General features: G+C 43.0%; 1 protein-coding gene across 1 annotated transcript in view; it reads right to left on the reverse strand.

Moving 5' to 3' along the window:
* Positions 1-23,666, reverse strand: part of LOC116966556 (ATP-dependent translocase ABCB1-like) — a 97,470-nt gene that overhangs the window by 65,537 nt on the left and 8,267 nt on the right. Inside the window, exons 2-5 of the mRNA XM_033012933.1 lie at positions 16,806-16,956; positions 11,263-11,323; positions 9,012-9,203; positions 3,225-3,396 (exon numbers count right to left, since the gene is read on the reverse strand). Coding sequence (XP_032868824.1) covers positions 3,225-3,396; positions 9,012-9,203; positions 11,263-11,323; positions 16,806-16,923 — 543 coding nt within the window. The 5' untranslated portion in view covers positions 16,924-16,956. The remainder of the gene's footprint in view (positions 1-3,224; positions 3,397-9,011; positions 9,204-11,262; positions 11,324-16,805; positions 16,957-23,666) is intronic.

Raw genomic sequence — 23,666 nt, forward strand, 5'->3', positions numbered from 1 at the left:
TACTCATCAAGAATCTATCTATCTCTGCCTTAAAAAATATCAATTTATTTGGCCTCCACAGCCTTCTGTGGCAATTACTTCTACAGATTCACCACCCTGTGACTAAAGAAATTCCTGCTTATCTCCTTCCTAAAGGAACATCCTTTAATTCTGAGACTATGTCCTCTGGGTTTGAACTCTCTCATTAGTGGAAACATCTCTGGAGAAAACGGATAGGTAAAGCTTCGGTCGCAAAAATAATCACATTTAATTTGACTGCTGATACTGAACTTCACAACTTGAGGTTAAAAATATTAAACCACCGCCGAGGGATGGCGAATAATAAAAATATTAAAATAATTAAATAAGCAAAACACTGTGGCAGTCCCTGGAGGTCAGGCCACTCCTTGGGTCATCTCCCTCGGCTTATGAGAGACAGGGACGATTGGCTGGCTACGGGGTTTCCCGAGGGCTGCTCGCGGGCGTTCTGTGTGTTTGCCATGATAGATTAAACTGCTTCTGAACCTGCCTGGCATCTGGCCCTTGTAGCCTCCCGCTTCATGTGGCACGGGCTGCACAAGCAGGTTGGACATTGGGCGCGCACCTGCATCTCGTGCCAAACCGCCAAGGTGCAGCGATACGTTCGTGCACCGTTGCAGGAGTTCGCCATACCTCGGCGGTGGTTCAACCACATTCACGTGGACATCGTGGGGCCGCTACCACAGTCCCGGGGCATGACCTACATCTTCACCGTGGTGGACCACTTAACGCGGTGGCCTGAAGCCTTTCCGCTGGCTGATTCCTCAACGGCCGCTTGTGCTCGGGCCTTGGTAGCGCACTGGATCGCCCGGTTCGGGATGCCGCTGGACATAGCTGTGGTCGGACATGGCACGGCTCCTGGGGGTTCGTCTCCACCACACGACGGCGTATCATCCGCAGGCGAACGGACTGGTGGAGCGGATTCACCGCCAACTCAAGGATGCCCTGATGGCACGGCTCAATGATTCGGAATGGGTGGACGCTCTGCCGTGGGTTTTGCTGGGGATCCGCACCGCACCGCACTCCGCCGAGTTGGTATAGGGGTCCCCGTTGACGGTGCCTGGGGAGTTCATCTCGCTGGCATGGGGACAGGTGGAGCAGCCTTCAGACGCTCTGCAACGTCTTCGGCAGACGGTGGGCAAGCTGGCGCCGGTGCCCACGTATCATCATGTGACCTTCAGTCTGCACGTTCCATCTGCTCTGGAGGACTGCCAGTTCATCTTCCTGCGCAGGGATGCTCATCGGACACCCCTCCAGCGGCTCGTCCACATTCGTCCTGGACATGGGGGGGTCGGTGTGAGACTGTTTCGGTTGCGCGGCTGAAGCCAGCGCATGTTGACATTGATCGGCCGGTGCTGGTAGTGCGGCCCCACAAGCGAGGGCACCGTTCATCTAGGGTACCTCCTCCAGTGGCTACTCCATCCCCTGCATCTGTTGGTCGGTTGCCCGTTCCTGTGCCAGGCATCACGCGCACCCGGGCTGGTTGTCGCATGCGCCCTCCAGTCCATTTCGTGCCTCTGGTTCTTGGGAGGGGGGGGGGGCGGGGGAATCCTGTGGAAGTCCCTGGGGGTTAGGCCACTCCTTGGGTCATGAGGGACAGGGACGATTGTCTGGCTACGGGGTTTCCCAAGGGCAGCTCGTGGGCGTTCTGTGTGTTTGCCACGATTGATTAAACTGCTTCTGAACCTGCCTGGCCTTTTCTTGACCTCATCCAGGCCACTACAACACCCTACAAAATATTCCTAAATTCACGGGTGGATAGGTTTTCAAAGGGTCACAATGTGTTCTGAAAGCAACCCTCCTATGATATGAATGATTTCATAGTCAAGACCCTCCTTCAGATTCAGACGTCAAAGGCTTCAAAGTCTGAAGAAGGATCCCTATCCAAAATGTCACCTATCCATTTTCTCCAGAGACGCTGCATGGCCCACTGAGCTACTCTAGCATAGACTGTGTCTTTGTGTGGACATGGTTCAATATATTGGATACGCAATACAAACACGCAGTTACAAAACCAAAGCTTCCGACAATAAATTGCAGCTAATAATTACCTTTAGCCTAGAGGAAAAAAATACAAGATACTTTTCAGGAAGGTTGGCAAACATAATTTTCCTCAAGCGTTTCATTGCACCTGTGCCTCATTATACAGCTGCTTATGTCGATAAAACCCACTCAGCAAGCCACATATTAATAAACTTCCAGATCTTATAGAGGTGTATAAGATCATGGGAGGAATAGATCGGGTCCTTTAGGAATAGATCAGAGTCTCTTGCCCAGAGTAGGTGAATCAAGGAACGGAGGACATACTGTGGGTTTAAGGTGAAGGGGAAAAGATTTAATAGGAATCTGAGGGGTAACCTTTTTCCACACAAAGGCTGCTGGGTGTATGGAACAAGCTGCCAGAGGAGGTAGTTGAGGCGGGGACTATCCCAACATTTAAAAAGCAGTTTCTTCTTCTTGCATATGGCGTGCACAGCTTAAAGTTGGAGGACAACTTGTTCTATTTGGTCTTATTTGATTGTGCATGCCAGGTTGATTGCATTCGTCCAAACAGGGCGGACCACGTGAAGGTTGCAATCTCCAACCCAAAAGCAGTTTGACAGGTTTGGAGGGATATGGACCAAATGCTGGCAGGTGGGACTAGTGTAGCTGGGAAATGTTGGCTGGTGTGGGCAATTTGGGCCAAAGGGCATGTTTCCACACTGTATCACTCTATGACTCTGTCTATTAGGAGAAATAAAGTGGTATGAAGTGGCAGTGAATGTTGGTAGGAATATCCCAGAACACCCAGAACATCCCAGAATTGCTCATTTAAGGCATAGTTATCAAAGATGGAGTGATTTAAAATGGGATGGACCGATGATTCAAAACTGGGAAAGAGCTGTTATTTTTTGGCCAACTTGGAGGGGGTTACGCTTTGCCCAGCAGAGAGGAGATAAGGGTTTTGCAAACATAATTGAGTATTTTAAGTTCAGTAATTGCTTAACTGGAAGTCAATGTGGATTTGTAAATGCAAAGATGATTGGTGAAGTTGGAACATGGGTGTAGAACTTTAAGTAAACTTATGGAGGAGGAATGAGGCAGATTAGACACAGGGCAATCGCATTGTTATGTGACGGTCATGTAATGAAAATTAAATTTCACTCAACAAATTCTAAAAATACAAGATTGTGTTTGAATTAAAGCAATGAGTCAAGTATACTGACCTTAGCCCAGATTGCGGCACAGATTCCCAGAACGGGGCTCACAGCCAGAATCACCAATGCCAACTTCCATCCTTTTATAAAGCCAACCACAAACCCAGCTACAAAGGAGGACAGTGACTGTATGAGAATGCCTATTTTATCACCAATACCATCATTTATTTTCGAAATATCACTGAAAAACAAACAGAACACAATCAAAGAATGTCATCTGGTAAACAGCAGTATGCAATGACTCGTTATTTAATCTTCAAGTCTTCAGGGTTTCCATTGCTCTTTCATCACTGGAGTTTGATGCCTTCAAGGCCATCACAGTGGATCTATCAACCAGGTAGATGCTTGACATATTCCCTGGTTTCAATAAATTGTTATATCTTTTTGTAAGCTTCATTCAGAAGTTTTTCATGCAGCATAGAAACATTTACTGTTGGATGTTTATTAAATATCTGGCAACATCAAGATCCTCTTGATTGTATGAAATTTGAGACAATATGAATTAGCAGGCTGGAATGGTGAAAGAACAGTGTTCCATCCCATGTAGTCAATCCCACCTTTTTTCTGGTTACACTCGAGGAGCTAAAAATGGCCTTTTGGTAGCTGCCAAAATATATTAAAATCAGATTCTGCTAACTTGTTTGAACATCTATTGTCACAATGGCAGCATTGAAGTACAAACATTTAAACAATAACAGGCAAGAAATAACTAATTGGACCACTCATTCAGCTCCAGAACTAACGTCTTGTGCTCCATACATATATATGACACACTCAATGGCTCAAATGGCCGCCTTGGTGTTCTAACAATTTAATTTATTTATGATTCTATGTGGTTGGTATTAGGACATTAGCTATGTAAAATATGTCACAGATTGATTTGGAAGTGCGTTGTAAGTTCATAAGTTCTAGGAGTACAATTAAGCCATTTGGCTTAATAAAATGACTCTGCTCATATCAAAGCGTCAGAGAGATTAAGTCTACTCTGCCATTCAATCATGGCTGATCCATCTCCCTCTCAAACCCATTCTCCTGCCTTCTCCCCATAACTCCTGACACCCTTATGGGGCCACAGATGACAGGTGCTGCCTAATGGAGAGGAACCAAATTTCATGAACAAGGATAGGTTTAATACCAAAATGCGTGTGGAACACAGTATTATGTGCTTAAAGCCGTGTACAAAGATCAGGACACGAGTGTTCTTTCATCACACCATACATGGAAGGACGATACTTTGACCGATCAGGTCTACGCTGCCTCACAAAGTATTCCCTTCACCTCACTAATTTGCCCCGAAACCTTTTCCCCACACATTCCCCTCACATCTCCATTACCTCTTCCACACTTGAGAAAGCATCCTATCGGGATACATTGCAGCAAGGTTTGGCAACTGCTCTGCCGAAGACCACAACAAATTGCAGAAGGTTGTGAATAAAGCCACTCTTCCCGTCAACTGATTTAATTTACATTTCACGCTGCATTGGGAGAGTAGCCTACATAATCAAGGACTAACTTACACCCTGGTTATTCACTCTTCTTCCTCTCCCATCAGACAGAGGATACAATATTTGCAAGTACACCACCAGATTTAAGAACAGCTTCTTCCCTACTCTAATTAGACTCTAGAATCTCATAACTAAGGATTTATTTCCAATTTCCCAATCTATCTCATTGTGGCCCTTGTGCTTTCTGAAAAAACTGCACTTTCTATGTAGCTGTAACACTACATTCTGTACTTCGATGCATTCCTGGTTTTGCACTACCTGTGATACTCATGTATGATTTAACTGTACTCATGCATGGCATTATTTGCCTGTATAGCTTGCAAAACAAAATGTTTCTCGCTACATGTCACAATAAAATAATTTACAGTGGCCAAATAACCTCCCAACCATGCATGAATCAATGTAAAATCACAAGGGCATTATAAAAACAAATAAAATAAGTTAAGAACTGTGTATAATTAAAAATAAAAGTGATCCTGCCTTAGTTTAGAACTATATCGAGAATGATGTGCACAAATTATATGTAAGATAGGGTTTCTGCAGTTCTTCATTAGCTCAGAACAAAGTGTCAGGGAAGCAGTGACAGAACAGGTAGCAAGTCGAGAATAAAAAAGAAAGCAGAGGAATGGAGGGTTTAACTAATCACCAAGCTTGGCAGCAGAGGGGAAAGAGCATTTCACAAAGGTTAGTGTTGGGACTATTGTTGCTATTGCTGAGAGAGGTAATTGGGAATTAAAAAGTGCAGAAACTGCACAACAGCATGGGAGAGGCTCAATGGACCTGCTGGTGTTTTCCCTCCTTTGCAAGCGCTGCAGGCATGAGACATCTGCACTTAAATCAAAAACAAAAGATGCAAAACCAAACCGAAATCAACTTGGCGCGTAAAACGTAGCGACACTTGTGCACTGACTCAGTGGTCTATTATCTCATAATTAGTATAATTGTGCATAATGTGTAGTAGGATTGTCATTAAACTGCATCCAAAAAAATAATTTCAATTTAAATACATGTGACAATAAAGTACCATTGAACCTTGTCATTCTTGATTGTCATTCAACACTAGAACATGTTGGTGCTGAATTTTGATCAGCTGGTCTTTAAATAACTGGCACATGTCAAATATTGTGTTGTTTGTTCGAGGTAAATCATTTAAGCCCAGACTGTGTCATCCACTACTGTTCCTCCATCATGAGATGGTCAATTCCATTTCAAGCTCCACAGATAATAAAGCAGTCTATGTTCTCATGTCGCAAAATATGAACATTTAGGCTTCTGCTGATACGTGGCAAATAACATTCATGTGCCACGTGCTAGGCAATAACCATCTCCAACAAAGATGAGCCTAACCATTCAAAGGCGCATAACGATCGCCAATTTGTCATCATTAAGATAATGGGGATCACCTTTGGTCACAAACTGTATTGTGGCTGGTAAAGCAGGGAGGAGGTTGAGTCTCCAGCAACATGTGGTTTTATTATTGACTCCACATATTCTTTCCACTGCATTCATGGTACCGAGTGGTGGCGCCATCGAGTGTGGCTCCTTTACCAGCAGCTGCCCGCCCTTTCACCCATTTTGTTATTTTTAGGATGTCAAAAAGTATGTTTTTGGAGATCTTAGTCTTTTTTTATGTGGGGGGTGTGAGGGGGTGGGGAAAGAGGTCAGAAATGGCTGATTCGGAACTCCAAGCCGCTGAGAGTGTTCTTCCCGTTCCGACGCCGTGCTCCGATCATCCCGGCGAGAGGGCCTGAACATCGGGCCGTCATAGCAGCGACTGCGGAGGGCCCAAAGACCCCAACCAAGGGTGAACAAGAGGAAGATGACTGAACTTTATTGCCTTCCCTCACAGTGGGAAACATTGATTCCGCTGTGGGGGATGTTCATGTTAAATTCTATAATGTTGTGTTCATTTTATTTTATTTGTGTGGCTGTATGGCAACTCAAATTTCACTGTACCAATTGGCGTGTGTGACAATAAATGTAACTTGAACTTTAGGAATGTAAAGGAATATTAATCAAATGTCCAGTTGAGAACAGCTTCAATAACACTTTAGAAGCTCAATACCGTCTAGAATAAAGCAGCCTCCGTGACCGCCACCATATCCACCACCTTAAACATCTCCTCCCTTGACCACCAGCACGTTTTACTGGCAGTCTGCTTCATTTATGAAACAGATTACATCAATCGCCAAGGCTTTTTGACATCACCCCACAGACCCACAAATTCTACTGAGTAGGAAAAGGGCTTCAGGTTTATGGAAACATAATTGGCTAAAGGTTCTTTCCTAGTCCCAGAACATCCTGGATAATGCTTCATTGGCTCAGAATTGTGGAGGTGCTTTTGCCAGAAGGTTTACAGCAATTCAATGAGTTGAAACTCCTCTATCATCTTAAAGAGAATTATGGATGAACATTAAATGCTTCTACTTCTTCTTCTTCTTCTTCTTCTTCTTCTTCTTTGGAGTTTTACGGCAGCCGGCATCCGCAATGTTGCATTGCTGCCACCTTCTGGCTTCATTCCACAGTACTCATGTCTTTATATTAGATCCTTTTTATAAGCCCAGAGGCCCTCAAGAAATCAAACAACAACTTTATTCCTTTTCCTTTCCCTCCACACTCTAGAATGTTCTTTACTGATATTTCTGTCAATCCAATTTTCCTCATTTCAATGATCATAAATCCTCTTTCTGTCTCATATCTCCTATATGCAACTAGAGCATGCTGAACTGTTTCTGGTTGATGGCATTCCTCACACAGCCCAGTAGGGTGTTTTCCCAATATTTTTAATGTGCTGTTCAGGTGAGTGTGTCCTATCCGCAATCTTGTTAATACTACCTGTTCCCTCCTGTTCCCCCCTCTTCTTGCTGTAATGCCCACTCTGTTTTGTAGTGAATAGAGGTGTCTCCCCTTTGTCTCCTGTTCCCAATATTGTTGCCATTCCTGATTTATTTTCTTCCACACAATGTGCTTTCCTTCAGATTTGGATAGTTGTAAGTTTACCTCTATGTTTCTTTTTTTTACAGCCTCCTTTGCCAATTTATCCACCTTTTCATTCCCTAGAACACCAATGTGTGCTGGGACCCACAACAAAGTCACGTCACTGCCCCTCCTTGTCACTTGGCTTAATAGTAGCAGGATTTCATAAACTAAGTCAGGCCGCCTATGGGATGCACCAGACCCAATACTCTGGATTGCAGATAATGAGTCGCTACATATTACTACTTTACATGGTTGCACCTGTTCCATCCACCGAACTGCCATCAAAATAGCGTACAGTTCCACTGTATATACTGTCAAATAGTTGTTTGTTCTTTTGTAAAGCTCAACATTCATCCCCTGGACTGCCACAGCCGCCCCTGTTGTTTCAGCTACTGGATCCTTTGAGCCATCTGTGAAAATTAAGAGGTGTTCCCTGTATCTATTATCTATATGGCTATGATATTCTGTCTTTAGGTCTGAATTTTTGTTCCTCCTTTTTGCCTCCCATATCTCCAGATCAACTTTTGGGATGTTCAGTAACCATATTGGCACAGATGGCCACAATACTGGAGGGCAGAACTCTTTGTCCTCTTCTCCCATGTCCCTTGCCACAACTCCTCCAACCCAGCCGAAGCTTCCAGACTGAGCCATCCCTCTCTCCCATCACTCCTGTACTACCTGTTTTGTTGGGTGGTTCTCTCCATGACCCTTAAGGCTTAGCCAGTAATTAGCCATTAGTTGTCTGCGGCGCAGTCTCAACGGCATCTCCCCAGTTTCCACCTGTAGTGCACATACAGGTGATGTCCGCACACCTCCTATACAGACTCTTAGAGCTTCCGCTTGGACTTTGTCCAACTCGGACAACACTGACTTAGATGCTGACCCATAAGCTATACTGCCATACTCTAGTCTGGATCTGATCAGTGATACATAAATACGTTTAAGAGATAATACATCTGCTCCCCACTCTAAACCTGCCAAGCATCTCATTACATTGATGGCTTTTTTGCATTTTTCAATTACTTTTGTAATGTGGACCCTCCATGTTAATCTGGAGTCAAAATGAACCCCCAGGAAGCGGAAATCTTTAACTCTTTCCAAATTGTTGCGTATAGTTTTAACTGGACATCCTCTTTAATTTTCTTCCTTGTGAAAACCATTGTCTTTGTCTTCTCTATAGAGAATTTAAAACCCCATTTCCTTGCTAATAATGGCCCTTACAATGTATGTATGTATGAGTGAGAGTGAGAGTGAGAGTGAATATATATATACTCCTGTATATGAATTAAAGTCTGTATTTGTGATCACTTACTCAGTTAGACGGGTGTTGATTTCACCGACCTCACTGACATCAAACCATCCAATTTCTTGACGCAACACAGCATGAAATAATTCAATTCTTATTTTCTTTATCTGCCTTGCTGCTGCCAGTGACCAGAAGGAAATCTGCATAAAGGCTGCAATTAAAGCACCTCCCCCTATTCCTGAATAGTAATAGGAAAATCTGCAAAGAAGAAAAAAAACTGCATTGAAATAAAAGTACTGGGATTAGACAATTAATATGAAGCTGTTGCGAGGCAATAAATAATAATTTAATTTCTTTGATATTCAGCATCTACTGCCACCCACTCTGCAATCCCAGAGGGTGGCAAAAAGTATTCCTTTGTTTAAGAAGTGAAGTAGAGAGAATCTAGGGAATTGTAGACCAGTGAGCCTCATATCAGTGTTGTGGAAGTTATTGGGTAGGATTCTTTGTGATAGGATTTACTCTCATTTGGAAGACAATGGGTTATTAATCGACAAACAGCATGGCATCGTATGTGGCAGGTCATGTCTTAATAACTTGATTGGATTTTTTAAAGTGATAAATGTGATTGATAAGGGTAAGGAGGGTATGAAGCAGTCTACAAGAATTATACAAGGCATTTGATAAAGTCCCCCATAGTAGGCTGCTCCAGAAGATTAAGATGTGCAGGATTCACAATGATTTGGTTGTATGGATTCACAGCTGGCTTAATGATAGAAGACAAAAGGTTGTGGTAGAAGGGCTTTATTAGGCTTGGGTTCTGTGACCAGTGGAGATGCACAGGCATCGGTGGTGGGGCCTTTGTTGTTTGTAATATATATAAATGACTTGTACGTAAATGAAGACGGGTTGGTTAGTAACTTTGCAGATGACCCCAAGGTTGCTGGGATTGTGGACTGTGAGAAAGATTGTCAAAATATTCAGCGGTATGAAGGTGTTGCATTTTGGATTGTTGGGGACATGCCAAACTTCCTTAGCCTTCTAATGTAGTGGAGGCATTGGTGCGCTTTCTTGGCCACTGCTTTGGTGAGGCTGGTCCAGGACAAATTGCTGGCAATATTTATTCCTCAGAAATATGGTATAGAATGGTAAAGAAATCATTTAGAATGCTTGTCTTCATTGGCATTGAGTATCAGAATCAGGAATGTATGTTGCAGCTTTATATGACTTTGGTTAAACTGCATTTAGAATATTGTGTACAGTTTTGGTCGCCGCATTACAGGAAGGATGTGGAGGCTTTGGAAAGGATGCAAAAGTGATGCAGAATTCTGCATGGATTGGAGGCTATTACCTATAAGGAAAGGTTATTTTCACTAGAACGCAGAGGTTGCGGGGACAGATAATAGAAGTAACTAAAATGATGAGAGGCATATATAGGGTAGTCAGAAAGTTTTTCCCAGGATGGAAATATCATAGACCAGTGGGCATTGCGTTAATGTGCAAGAGGCAAAATATAAAGTAGCCGTGCAGGGCAAGTTTTTCCCTTACATACAGGGTGCTACGTGGCCAGAATGCACTACTCGGTGTGGTAGTGGAGGCAGATATGATGGTGGAAATGGAAGAGACTTTCAGATAAACTCATGGATATGCAGCGAATTGAGGGCCATGGATTATATGAGGCAGATGAGATTAATTTATCTTGGCGCCATTTTCGGCACAGATATTGTCAACTGAAGGGCATGATCTTACATTGTACTGTTCTCTGTTCTAATCTGAGTGGTGACCAAGAAAAGGACTGTCCATCCTTTGTAGAATAACCTTGTTTGTTCCATTAAAGTGAATTAAAATCAGGTGGGTTTTATTAAGAAATCTGCTCCAACAAGTTTCCAACCAGGCAGCAATGTTTGAAAGTTACATGCATCCTTGTCAATTAAATGTTGCTATTACCATGCGACAATGCCTCAAAGAGATCATACTTCTGGAATTGTGGACCAACCAGGAGATTATCCTATTTCATATTTTAACCATCAAGGTGCACTTTCACAACCAAAGCTAAATATAATCAAATATCATGTTTTCTTTCCGATTTATGTTTTACTTTACATCTGTGCCAGATCAATAATGCATCATCCTAACAATATCATTTTAAACTGATATTACAGTTGATGGTGCAATGAATAACTTCAGGCGTAACTTAATTCTAATTATTTGCAATTCTGAAATTACAAAAATATGTTTATGTCATCAACTGGAGCCAACCAGTATGATTATAGAAATTAATACAAAATTAATATAACCCCTTTGATGTGTTAACTACCTCGTCATTTGCTCCTCCAATGTTTCGGTAAAATCACCAGTTACATTCAGCGTTGAATTTGCTGGAATGGATATGTTGCAGTTAGTACGTGTCCTTCTGTTCAAGTTAGTAACATTCATTGAAATCGTCATCACATAAATATGAGGAAATGATAACAAAGGAAGTATAGAATGCAAGATATTTTAATATTAAGTATCTACACAGAGACAACACGCACACGCGAGCATGCACGTGCACTCACACGCAGTTATATCACACACGTGCGCGCATACACTCGCACGCGCACACACTCACAGTATGTAATGCTATGACACCGAGTCAGGAAACAAGTAGTCTCTGACTCAACATGTAGTTTCTGAAGCTGAAAGAATGTTTCAGGCGTGACACTGAGAAAAGTTGACCTAGTTTCAGGATCAATTAATGTCATTAAGCTCCATTAAAGAAGATCAAACCAAAGAGTTTAGGTAGTAAGGTTGTGATGGGATAGTAAGGAGATGGAATGTAGGGAGGTGAAGTCATCTTCCATTTCTGTTTTGCTTTATTAATATTATCAACTGCAGTCTCCCTGCTCTCACAGTAGAACAAGAATGAGACTGAAATTGGAATAGAAGTGTCAAAAATAGTCATGGAGTCATACAGCACGGAAACAGGCCCTTTGGCCCAATTTGACCATGATGACCAAAATCCCCTATCTAAGCTAGTCCTGTTTATTTAGAATTTTTTTCTTTTTCTTTTTTACTTTCTTGCAGAATTTATGTGTAATTTATGTATTATTTATGTTTTGGAGTGTTTGCGTTGATGTGCTTGCGAAGCTGCTGTAAGCAATATTTTTATTGTCCCTGCAGCTCACTGTATTTATGCATATGACTTGCATTGATATTTTCTGATAACCTTAAAATTAATTCTTCATTGTCTATCCATCCAGCCAGCTTTTCTATTTGCAACAAACCTCTTAATGATAGCTCACACGTTTGTATCCAAATAACATATACATCAGTAACAAGAGGCCTATTACCAAGACTTGCAGAACCTAGCTCCATACATCCCACCATTCATTAAAATTCTTGTTAACCAATACCCTTTGCTTCCTGCCACTGAGGCACTTTTTAATCATTTGATCTGGCATATATCCGCCTCTCATAATTTTATATACTTCTACTGGGCCTACCCTCATTCTTTATCAACCTCTCTACTTCCAGGATGCTATGGGCCTGCATCCACAAGATCTCTCTGTACGTAAATGCTCTGAAGGATCGTGCCATTTACTGCCATTCTTTTCTCTTATTTTTGACCTGACAAAGTGCAGCATCTCAGATTTGTCCAGATTGTCCATATGCATTTCTCTCCCCATAATTCCAGCTGATCAATATGCTGCTTTCATATGTTCATAAGGCATAGGAGCAGAATTAGGCCATTTGGCCCATCAAGACTGCTCTGGCATTTGATCATGGCTGATCTATTTTTCCCTCTCTATCCTAATCACCTGCCTTCTCCCCATAATCCCAGAGCAAAATTAGCTATTGCCCTTCCTCCCAGGTATTTTTCTTTGGAATTAACAAGAATGAGGAAGGATTAATTGAGGAGTTCAAAATTGAGAGATAACTAAAAACATGCCAAACAGAAAAAAAGTATTTTCATTCGCAGGAAGTCTATTCTAGTGTAGTCTTGTGGTCTATCCGTCTCATCAACCTGCCCAATTGGCTAATTGTTTACTTCTGGCTCAATTTTCCTGCACCTTCCCATGGAGTTACAGGAGATGCAACAGCTTTCCCCTCTTCCTTTCCCACCACCCAAACGATACTTCCAGGTAAAGAAACAATTCTCTGGCATTGTTTGAGTCTAGCATACTGTGCAGGTATGTGGCCTCTGGATTTCTGAAGACCCAAGTATCCCCCATTGTCTTAGTTGAACAAAAGAAGAAGGAAAGCTCACGAGTATCACATGTCTTGTGTTGACATTGCCGCTCTATTTATCTCACCTGATTGATCACCTATGACGTGTTGCTGATTAACAGAGTGTTAATTAGCTCACCGAGCCATAACCTGGATTACTCTTTGCTTCCTGCCACTAGGCCGCTTTTTAACATTTGATCAGATTTTTTAATCCAATTCGCCACTCTCCCTTGGATCTGTTTGACAGGAAATTCTGGTTGTGCAGAGTAATCCAGGTTATGGCTCGGAGAGCTAATTAATACTGTGTCTGTGGTGACCAGTAATCCCCGCACTCCAACACTACCCTACACACACTAGGGACAAATTACAATTTCACCGAGTCAATTAGCTTACAAACCTGTACATCTTTGGAGTGCGTGAGGAAACCAGAGCTCCCAGTGAAAACCCACGCAGGTCACACGGAGAACGTACAAACTCCGTACATACAGCACCTGTAGGCAGGATCGAACCCGGGTCTCTGGTGCTGTAAGGCAGCCACTATGCTGCCCTATACAATAGGAATGTTTAAAAATCATTTAGACAGGCACATGAATTAGCCGGGGATGGAAGGAGACCATGCACAGGCATATAAGATTAGTTTAAATTTGTATTATGATTGGCACATACATTATTTGCCAAAGGTCCTGGACTGTGCTGTACTGTTCCATGTTCTTCCTTTTATGGTTTTGTTTTATCATAGCATCATTGGGTTGACTTTTGAACTTCATCATCTGAGCAGGAATCTACACACCTGAAGACTTTACAGAATTTGTCAATTGTACTTCTGTTGAAGTAAATAGATTGGAAATTAGCCAAATTTGTGAAGAGCAGGGGAATGTTATTAGATTGCCAGCCACGGATGAAAATCAAAATCTACCTCCATACCTTTTCATCCTTGGTTCCATACTCATGAATCATTGTTGAACTTTTCTATGACTACAATGTCCTAGTTGCTGCTTCAGATGTTAGGCATGGCAAGAGCTCAGCGCTCAAAACTGGTTCTGACACTGCAAATATTTTTAGGTGGATTTCTGGTGATGAACTTTCTTGTGATCCGTGTCTCACTCTACCGTTATATTGGGAGGAAATGCTGGAACAAATGAAACCACCTTCTTCCTCTTTCTAAACCAGAGTACTGCAACTAGTTCAGACTCCCCGACCACTACCCTGAATTAAATCGCCTGACTCAGCTCAGTGTCATCAAAACAGTGCGTCACACTTTACAAGGGGAAGTTAAGAGACATTAAAAAAGAAACCACAATTTTTTGCTGTTACCTTGGCCGACACGTACACATTGTGATCATTTTGCAAGTAACCAATTATGGTCACATCAAGATTTAACCACCTGATGCAAAAGTTCAGTGTGGTGAACACTTATCTGAATCAGGAGATTGAAGGTTCAAATCCCGCTCCAGAGATTGAAGCACCAAATTCTGGTTTAATATTCCAGCATCATATTGAGAGTGCAGTGCATTTTTGGACTTACATTCAGAAGATCTCATGATGATATTTTAGAAGGATTGTGGTGAAATTACTGATCTAGCATTCTAAGTTCGTCACCATTAGTCCAAAAGCACGAGTCCAATTGCCATGACCAACTGGAGAAATGAAATTTAAATAACTCTCCAATTTTAGGTAACCCATATTGCCTTTCTATATTGGAAGTGGCCATTTCTGCTGGTTGTCTATCTGTCATTTTGCTCCATTTTCCCTCTCTGCATGAGCACAGCCTAAACTACAGGACATGTCCCACACCTTGCTACTTTCAACATGAGTAAAAAAAACAGCCAACTTCTAACTGCTCTCACCCTATCACAGATATATATTTTTGTCTTATCCCTCCATTCTATCACCTTCCTTCCCTCTCTTGTATCTCTTTTACTGTTCAAACAAAATGTCTCTAACCCAAAATCCATAATCTGCTTCTCTTTCCCCAGAGCTGGCTGACCTGCAGAGTGTTTTTAGTATTCTCTGTTTTTATTTTAGATTTCCAGCATCTCTGTTAATCTTTAAAATAAAGATAAGGCATTCTTACTCTGACTTGTCTTAAATCAGGTTAGACCTTTGTTCCAGAAATCGTCAGTTGTCATTAAATAACAGCTTTGGTAAAGTGAGGGCAGTTACTTCTCTCCGATCTCTGATCTAGTTCTGAAATATGCTGATGTTTTACTAGAAGGGGTGAACATTTCAAAATCAAAAGTGCAGGGAATGACAATTTGACCAGCTTGTAAATACTCAGCACTAATGTCATGAAGCAAAATAACAATACGGCAAAAAAAATGCTAAGGTTTATTACTGACATGTACCGAGGTACAGTGGAAACTTGTTTTGCATGCTGTCCAATCAGATAATACAGTACACACATACAAATCAAAAATACAACAGATAAAACAAAGGGGAAGAAACAGAGTGCAGAATATAATTCTCAGCATTGTATAGATTTACAGATAGAAAAGAGAAATCCAGAACCAGGGGCCACAGTTTAAGAATAAGGAGTAAGTCCAGAACCAGGGGGCACAGTTTAAGAATAAGGAGTAAGCCATTTAGAAAGGAGACGAGGAAACACTTTTTCTCACAGAGTGGTGAGTCTGTGGAATACTCTGGCTCAGAGGGTGGTGGAGGCAGGTTCTCTGGATGCTTTCAAGAGAGCTAGATAGGGCTCTTAAAAATAGCGGAGTCAGGGGATATGGGGAGAAGGTAGGAACGGGGTACTGATTGGGGATGATCAGCCATAATCACATTGAATGGTGGTACTGGCTCGAAGTGCTGAATGACCTACTCTTCCACTTATTGTCTATTGACTTAGGGCAATTGTATGAGATAATAGATTCTTCTCTGGGAAGGACAGACAAAGGGTCGCCCCGCTCCAGTGCCATCTTCTAGCCAACTTGCTACAGCAGTGCATTTTCAAATTCAGATCCCAATAAAAGACAAATCTTCTTTACTGTCATCTAAAAATAACTGATAGATATATTTTGAGTAAAAACTGAAGTGCAATGAAACCTATATATTTAAAAAGACACAAAGTGCTAGAGAGAATCAGCAGGTCAGGCAGCATGCCTGGAGAACATGGATAGGTGACGTTATGGGACAGGATCTTTCTTTAGTCCAATCTTAACCAAAATTAAATGGCTCTGGTGAACGTTTATATATCAAAACCTTCAACATTTTATTTAGGTGAACACATGGTCTTGCATTGTTAGCACTAAATTTATGTGAGAGCATCAAATACTGCTAGCACGCATTTTTGACAGTTGATTGTAAGTTATATAAAGTCGCCATTGAAATTAATGAATTTGAATGTGTAAATAACAGTGCATGTAGAGTATTCTCTCAGAGTTAACGCTAGCAACTCAAGACAAATAAATATGACCAAAGTGTGTACAAAAGGTTAAATTATACTGTTCAATATCTGCAACAGAACTGCATTATCTTGATAATCCAGAAAGTTAAAATCACAAGTGACCTTTCCACCTACAAAAAGTATATATATTTGGTCAGTTCCTCCATTTCCTGCTCAAAATTATACAAATGCAGCTATGTACTTACATAAGAGGAAAGCAAGTATTCAAGCTTCTGTGGTTTCTGTGGAAGAGTCGTGAATTTATTTACCTGTTATATTTTTCATAAGTCCATCATGAACAAAGCTGTCTGTCATCTCCCCAAACACTATGACCATGAGTGGCAGGGCAGTTCCATGAATTATGGCAGCAACACTACCCAGCACCATCAACAATTTATCACCACCATCTGCATAGCGAAACTAAATAAGAATAATTAGAAACACTGGTATTAGTTTTGAAACCAATATTGAAATTAAAAATTTTTAATTCATTCAAATTGTTCAAAATCACATTTGGATTGACATTGGCTGACATTTCAAAGTAACCCATAGTTATATCATCACTGGTGTTAGTTACCATTTCAGAACCTTTACCAAATTCTAAACCTTTCCTAGACTTACCAAGCTGCCAGATTTAAATGACTGTAATTAAATTTAAATAACTTCAAATTATTTTATTTAAATGACTAAAACTGATGTTGGAAAGTACCTGGGGAGGGGTGGTTTGGACAGACTGGGACGTGAACCAAGGAGTTGAGGAGGCAGCAGTCTCTGTAGCAGGTGGAAAGCGGTGGGGATGGGAAGATGTGACTGGTGGTTGGATCACTTTGGAATGTATAAAGTATTAGACTCTAGGAATGTTAAGAGTTACGGGGAATAAGCAATAAAGTGGAGTAAAAACCAGACCACTTCACTCATGATGTTATTGTTTGGTGGAGCTGGTTCAAGATGCCACATGATCTATTCCTGCTCATCTTCCTCTGCACAATGTAGGGGAATCTACTGAAGGGGCAACGTTTCATAACGTTGCCAAGCAAATCAGGATATGTTAAAGATTTCAAGCAGCACCAACTTCTGCCAGATTCAGAGAGAGGTGGAACACCTTTGCTTTGGTAAAATAGCCATTTGGATTATACTGTTTCAATTCAATCTGTGCCGGAAGACACATGGTGGCATCATTATCAAATAGAAAGATCTTTCTAATGGTTGTGCTGGAATGTGCTTTATTAACACCCCTATGACAACATGTCATTTAACATAAAAATAGGACATGCTGGAGTGAATACTGGCCACCCCAGATGGTTATAGCACATGACAGTAATTTCTGCAGACTCTAATACACCAACGCATTCTTGGTTATAGGGAACTTGAGGGAAAAACCCGTAGGTCAGGTAACGTCTCTGGACAGGGAAACAGTTAACATATTGGGTCTGGGACGCTTCACCAGAATGGAGAAAGATAGTGCCAGACCTGAAAAGCTAACCGCTTTACTTTACACAGATTGCCCGACTTACCAGCATTTTGTTTTTATTTCACATTTCCAGCATCTGTGGTTTATCTGATTGTTATTCAACAATATTATCTCCACTGGACCATAAAATAGCACCAGGAGGTCATTAAATATGTTGCATTTGTCCCAATACTTTGTGTAAACCATCTGAACAGTCTATATTTTCTTGAATAAAAATCAATAGGTTCTAAAATCAATATTCCACAATTAAATAACCATTTGTGCTCATCTCTTCAAACTTTCTCACTCATTGTCCTTTTGAAGGCCGACATCTCCAGGTAACATGTATTATCCTTCTCATGCCTGGAACCGAACCCTCAAAGCAGGACCTTCATTTGTTTTTGTTTGGTTTATTTATTGTCACGTCTACTGAAGTAAAGTGAAATGCTTTTGATGCGCGCTAACCGGTCAGTAGAAAGACTTCACACCACGGTGGCAGAGAATTTTCCAAAGCCACCTTGAAAAATTGTACCATATTGTATGATAGTTTCTGGCCCAACGGCTACATAAAATTGAGGAGCATTTAGGAATACGTAGAACATAAAACAGTACAGCATAGGAACAGGCCTTTCGGCCCACAATTTCCATGCTGAACAGGATATCCAGTTAAACTAATCTTCCCTGCCTGAATGTGATCCCATCCCTCCATTCCCTGCATATCCGTGTGCCTTTCCAAAAGGCTCTTAAATGCCACTATTGTATCTGCCTCCACCACCATCCATAGCGGTGTGTTCTTGGGACCCATCACTCCTTGTGCAAAGAAACTTTTGCTGCATATTTCTTTTAAACTTTATCCTTTCACCTTAAAGCTAAGCCGTCTAATCTTTGACATTTCCACCCTAGGGGAAAAGGTTTCTGACTCTGCCCTGCCCCATAATTGTATATACTTCAATCAGGTCTCCCCTCAGCCTCCAACACTCCAGAGAAAACAATCCGTTTGCACTGAGAGCCTGGAGAATCTTTGTCAGGTGCACACCGGAGCCAGGTGTAGACAGGTGTAGAATAGCACCCTCCAAGCCACCCACCCACCCGCAATATCAAGCACCTCCTGCCCCACTTTGGCCTCTTCTGCCTCCCTCACATTCCACAGAACTGGAATAGAAGCATGTCATGTTCATCACCGAGACCATCAGTAATTTCAATAATCACATTTAACTTTATCATTGCACCTTTGTCCCGATTCTGACTCATAGAATACAGTTCAATTATCCTTCTTTATGGTTTTATTATCATTGCATGTTCAATGAATTACTTATTTCACTCCATAGGTCATTCAGCAATCTACACTCATTTACAACTTCCTTTTCTGCAGGCACTTAGCACAGCAAACATTTTGTGTGTTTTTTCTAATGATCGCCTATCATTTAGTAAATTGGACCAGGAATCCCCTTACACGATTCACTCCAACACGGGTGTTATTTTATGCATAATGACATAATCTAAGAGTTCAACACCCATTAATCGCTTATCAGCAGGTATTGGATCAATATATTGTGTTTAAGAAGGAACTGCAGATGCTGGAAAATCGAAGGTACACAAAAAAGCTGGAGAAACTCAGCGGGTGCAGCAGCATCTATGGAGCGAAGGAAATAGGCAACGTTTCGGGCCGAAACCCTTCTTCAGACTGATCGGGGGTGGGGGGGGGCGGGGACAAGATAGGAAAAAGGAGGAGGAGCCCGAAGGCTGGGGGATGGGAGGAGACAGCAGGGGGACTGAGGAAGGGGAGGAGATAGCAAGGACTAACAAAATTGGGAGAATTCGATGTTCATGCCCCCAGGATGCAGACTCCCCAAGCGGAATATGAGGTGCTGTTCCTCCAATTTCCGGTGCTGCTCGCTGTGGCCATGGAGGAGACCCAGGACAGAGAGGTCGGAGACGGAGTGGGAGGGGGAGTTGAAGTGCTGAGCCACCGGGAGGTCAGCTTGGTTATTACGGACCGAGCGGAGGTGTTCGGCGAAACGATCGCCCAACCTCCGCTTGGTCTCACCGATATAGATCTGCTGACATCTAGAGCAGCGGATGCAATAGATGAGGTTGGAGGAGATGCAGGTAAACCTCTGTCGCACCTGGAACCACTGCTTGGGTCCTTGAACGGAGTCGAGGGGGGAGGTAAAGGGACAAGTGTTGCATCTCTTGCGGTTGCAAGGGAAAGTGCCCGGGGAGGGGGTGGTACGGGAGGGAAGGGAAGAATTGACAAGGGAGTTATGGAGGGAGCGGTCTTTGCGGAAGGCAGATATGGGGGGAGATGGGAAGATGTGGCGAGTGGTGGGGTCACGTTGGAGGTGGCGAAACTGACGGAGGATTACTTTTTGTATGTGACGGCTGGTGGGGTGAAAGGTGAGGACTAGGGGGACTCTGCCCTTGTTGCGAGTGGGGGGATGGGGAGAGAGAGCAGTGTTGCGGGGTATGGAAGAGACCCTGGTGCGAGCCTCATCTATGGCGGAGGAGGGGAACCCCCGTTCCCTGAATATTTAGGACATTTCAGATGTCCTGGTTTGGAACGCCTCATCCGTGGAGCAGAGCTGCGTAGACGGAGGAATTGGGAGTAGGGGATGGAGTCCTTACAGGAAGCAGGGTGGGAAGAAGTGTAGTCCAGATAGCCATGGGAGTCAGTGGGTTTATAGTGGATGTCGGTCAGAAGTCTATCACCTGCAATGGAGATAGTGAGGTCAAGGAATGGTAGGGAAGTGTCGGAAATGGTCCAGGTGTATTTGAGTGCCGGATGGAAGTTAGTGGTGAAGTGGATGAAGTCAGTCAGTTGTGTGCGGGTGCAGGAGGTGGCACCAAAGCAGTCGTCGATGTAGCGCAGGTAGAGGTCAGGGATGGGGCCCTGGTATGTATTGAACAAGGATTGCTCGACGTAACCGACAAATAGGCAGGCATAGCTGGGGCCCATGCGTGTGCCCATAGCTACGCCTTGTATTTGGAGGAAATGGGAGGATTCGAACGCAAAGTTATTGAGGGTAAGGACCAGTTCCGCTAGGCAGAGGAGAGTGTCAGTGGCTGGGTATAGGTTGCTTCTCTGGTCGAGGAAGAACCGGAGGGCTTTGAGAACATCCTGGTGTGGGATGGAGGTGTAGAGTGACTGGACGTCCATGGTGAAGATGAGGGGGTGAGGGCCTAGAGAATGGAATGCGCGGAGACGACGGAGAGTGTCTGAGGTGTCTTGAACATAGGTAGGGAGGGATTTAACCAAGGGGGATAGGATGGAGTCAAGGTATTTGTAAATGAGTTCGGTGGGGCACGAACAGACAGAGACAATGGGTCTACCGGGACAGTCAGGTTGGATCAATATAGTTTGTTATGAATTGGGAAGAAGTAAGGATTACATCACATTGAAAACAGGAATCATGAACATCACTTTATTGTGCATTGTGTCAGCATATTAAAAGTCTCACTACCAGCAGTGATAAGCATAGATCAAAATGTCAGTACCTGTATACTGAAACAGTAAACCCTCATTTTAATGGGCCAATTTATAAGGGATTTAGGTTATAGCGGACAGATCTACTGACGTTGCCAATGTGACCCATGGCTCGCAAGGTGCACCAGTGAGCTGTTTCTCACCTACTGCCACAAGGTCCAGTTGACGCAGCTGTTGTTGAAGCTCACGTTGTAGCGCTTTATTGAAGCCTGCTGCCATCAACATGACGCGCTCCGTCACCAGGTATCCCTCTCCTCTCACCAGCTGCCACTTCTTCCTATCGGTTGTCACTTTGTCCACTCGACCTTTCTCTCTCCCCCCCCACCTCTAACCTCAACTCCAGCGTCGCCTACATACATACTCCACCTTGGACGATGTTGGCGACTGCGGGGAGAGAGGAGGAGACAAAGGTGGAAGAGTGTGTGGTGGAGAGGATAAAGTGATGGGAGAAGGAGGAGGCGGCAGCTGTGAAGCCGGGGGCGGACAAAGCGATGGCCGACAGGAAGACAAGACAGCCGGTGAGAGGGGAAGGAGCCCCACAGTGACCGAGCGCATCCTGTCATTGGCAGTGGCCTGAAGAGAGCGCTGACGGCCAGGGACTACAATGTGAGCCGCAACAACAGCCACTTCAACCGCACAACGTGGAAGCTGGTGAAGAACGGGGCACAGGTGCAGACCAGCAGCATTGGCGCCAAGAATTAAGTTGAAACGACACATTACAGGAGTAACTCAGCAGACTGAATCAGCCTGAAGAAGGGTCCCAACCCAAAACATCACCTATCTATTTTCTCCAGAGATGCTACCTGACCTGCTGAATTACTCCAACACTTTGTGTTCTTTGGTGCATTAACTAGCATTTGCATTTCTTTGTTTCTATGCACAGTACAATGAGATTATCTTACTCGGTTATAATGAACAATTGCCAATAACGGATACTATTCCTCCCCCCATGGTCCGTTATAACAAGTGTGTATTGTATCTGCACATTACAGGTGCTTTGATCTGTGATCCAACACTGCCACTGCCCCTGGGGAGAGGGGGTGGTTATGGATTGTGTTAACTGCAGTCACAATTGCAAATAGTTTACCACCAGCAGATCAGATCTAAGCATTGCTCTCTCTCTCTTTCCACATCTCTCTCTCCATTTCTTCCCCCGCATTTTTATTACCCTGTCCACACCCAGTTCCTGTTTTTGCTTATTTTGGGTAATACACACTTGCTTTCTATGAGAGCATGAATATGTTGCCTGCTTTATCATTTAGGTTAATCTTTAACATATCTTAAAAGGGAAGAAGCCACAATAATTTTTTTCTTCAAGCAATGACATCCCAATTATGCAATTTTGTTTCCAAAACTAATTTCTCAGGGGAAAGCAATAAAGGCAGGCAGATTATCTTATTTTAAAAAGCATGCAAAGGTGCAAAATTCCTTGTGTGTCCTAGAAGATAGTGGGAAGCAAGGGAGGAGATTGCTTATGGCCTGGCAGAGAATGTTGTATCTTTGTTAGCCACAGGTGAGAACCAGCAGGATGGAGGACAGTTAATGTTGTGCCTTTATTTAAGAAGGGCAGCATGTAAAATTCAAAGACCTGCATACCTATGAGCTTTACATTAGCTGTAGGAAAGTTGAATTAAGAGATTTTGAGAGGACGGATTTATTTTCCCCCATGGCAGGCTCGTCTAGAAGGTTAGAACACATGGGATCCAGGGTGTTCTAGCTTATTGGATGCATAACTGGCTTGGTGGTAGAAAGCAAAGTTTGATAGTGGCGGTTGTTTATCAGATTAGGGGCTGACATGTATTCAGTGGCGTGCCACAGGGATTATTGCCGTCCTCTGGTGTTTGTCATACGTATTAATTATAGACACAAAAAGCTGGAATACCTCAGCGGGACAGGCAGCATCTCTGGAGCGGTGTGGAGAGATGGTTCCGCAGAACGACCCTGCTTTCCCTCTACTAACACTGTGCTCCGCCTGACGGAGCTGGTCTTCACCGTCACCACACAGAAGGTAGTTGAGGCCAGTTAATTGGCTATATTTAAGAGGGAGTTAGATGTGGCTAAAGGTATCAGGGGGTATGGAGAGAAAGCAGGTACTGGATACTGAGTTGGATGATCAGCCATGATCATATTGAATGGCGGTGCAGGCTCAAAGGGCCAAATGGCCTACTCCTGCACCTATTTTTCTATGTTTCAACA

Source organism: Amblyraja radiata, chromosome 2, assembly GCF_010909765.2.
Source record: "Amblyraja radiata isolate CabotCenter1 chromosome 2, sAmbRad1.1.pri, whole genome shotgun sequence".
Classification (NCBI taxonomy): Eukaryota; Metazoa; Chordata; class Chondrichthyes; order Rajiformes; family Rajidae; genus Amblyraja; species Amblyraja radiata.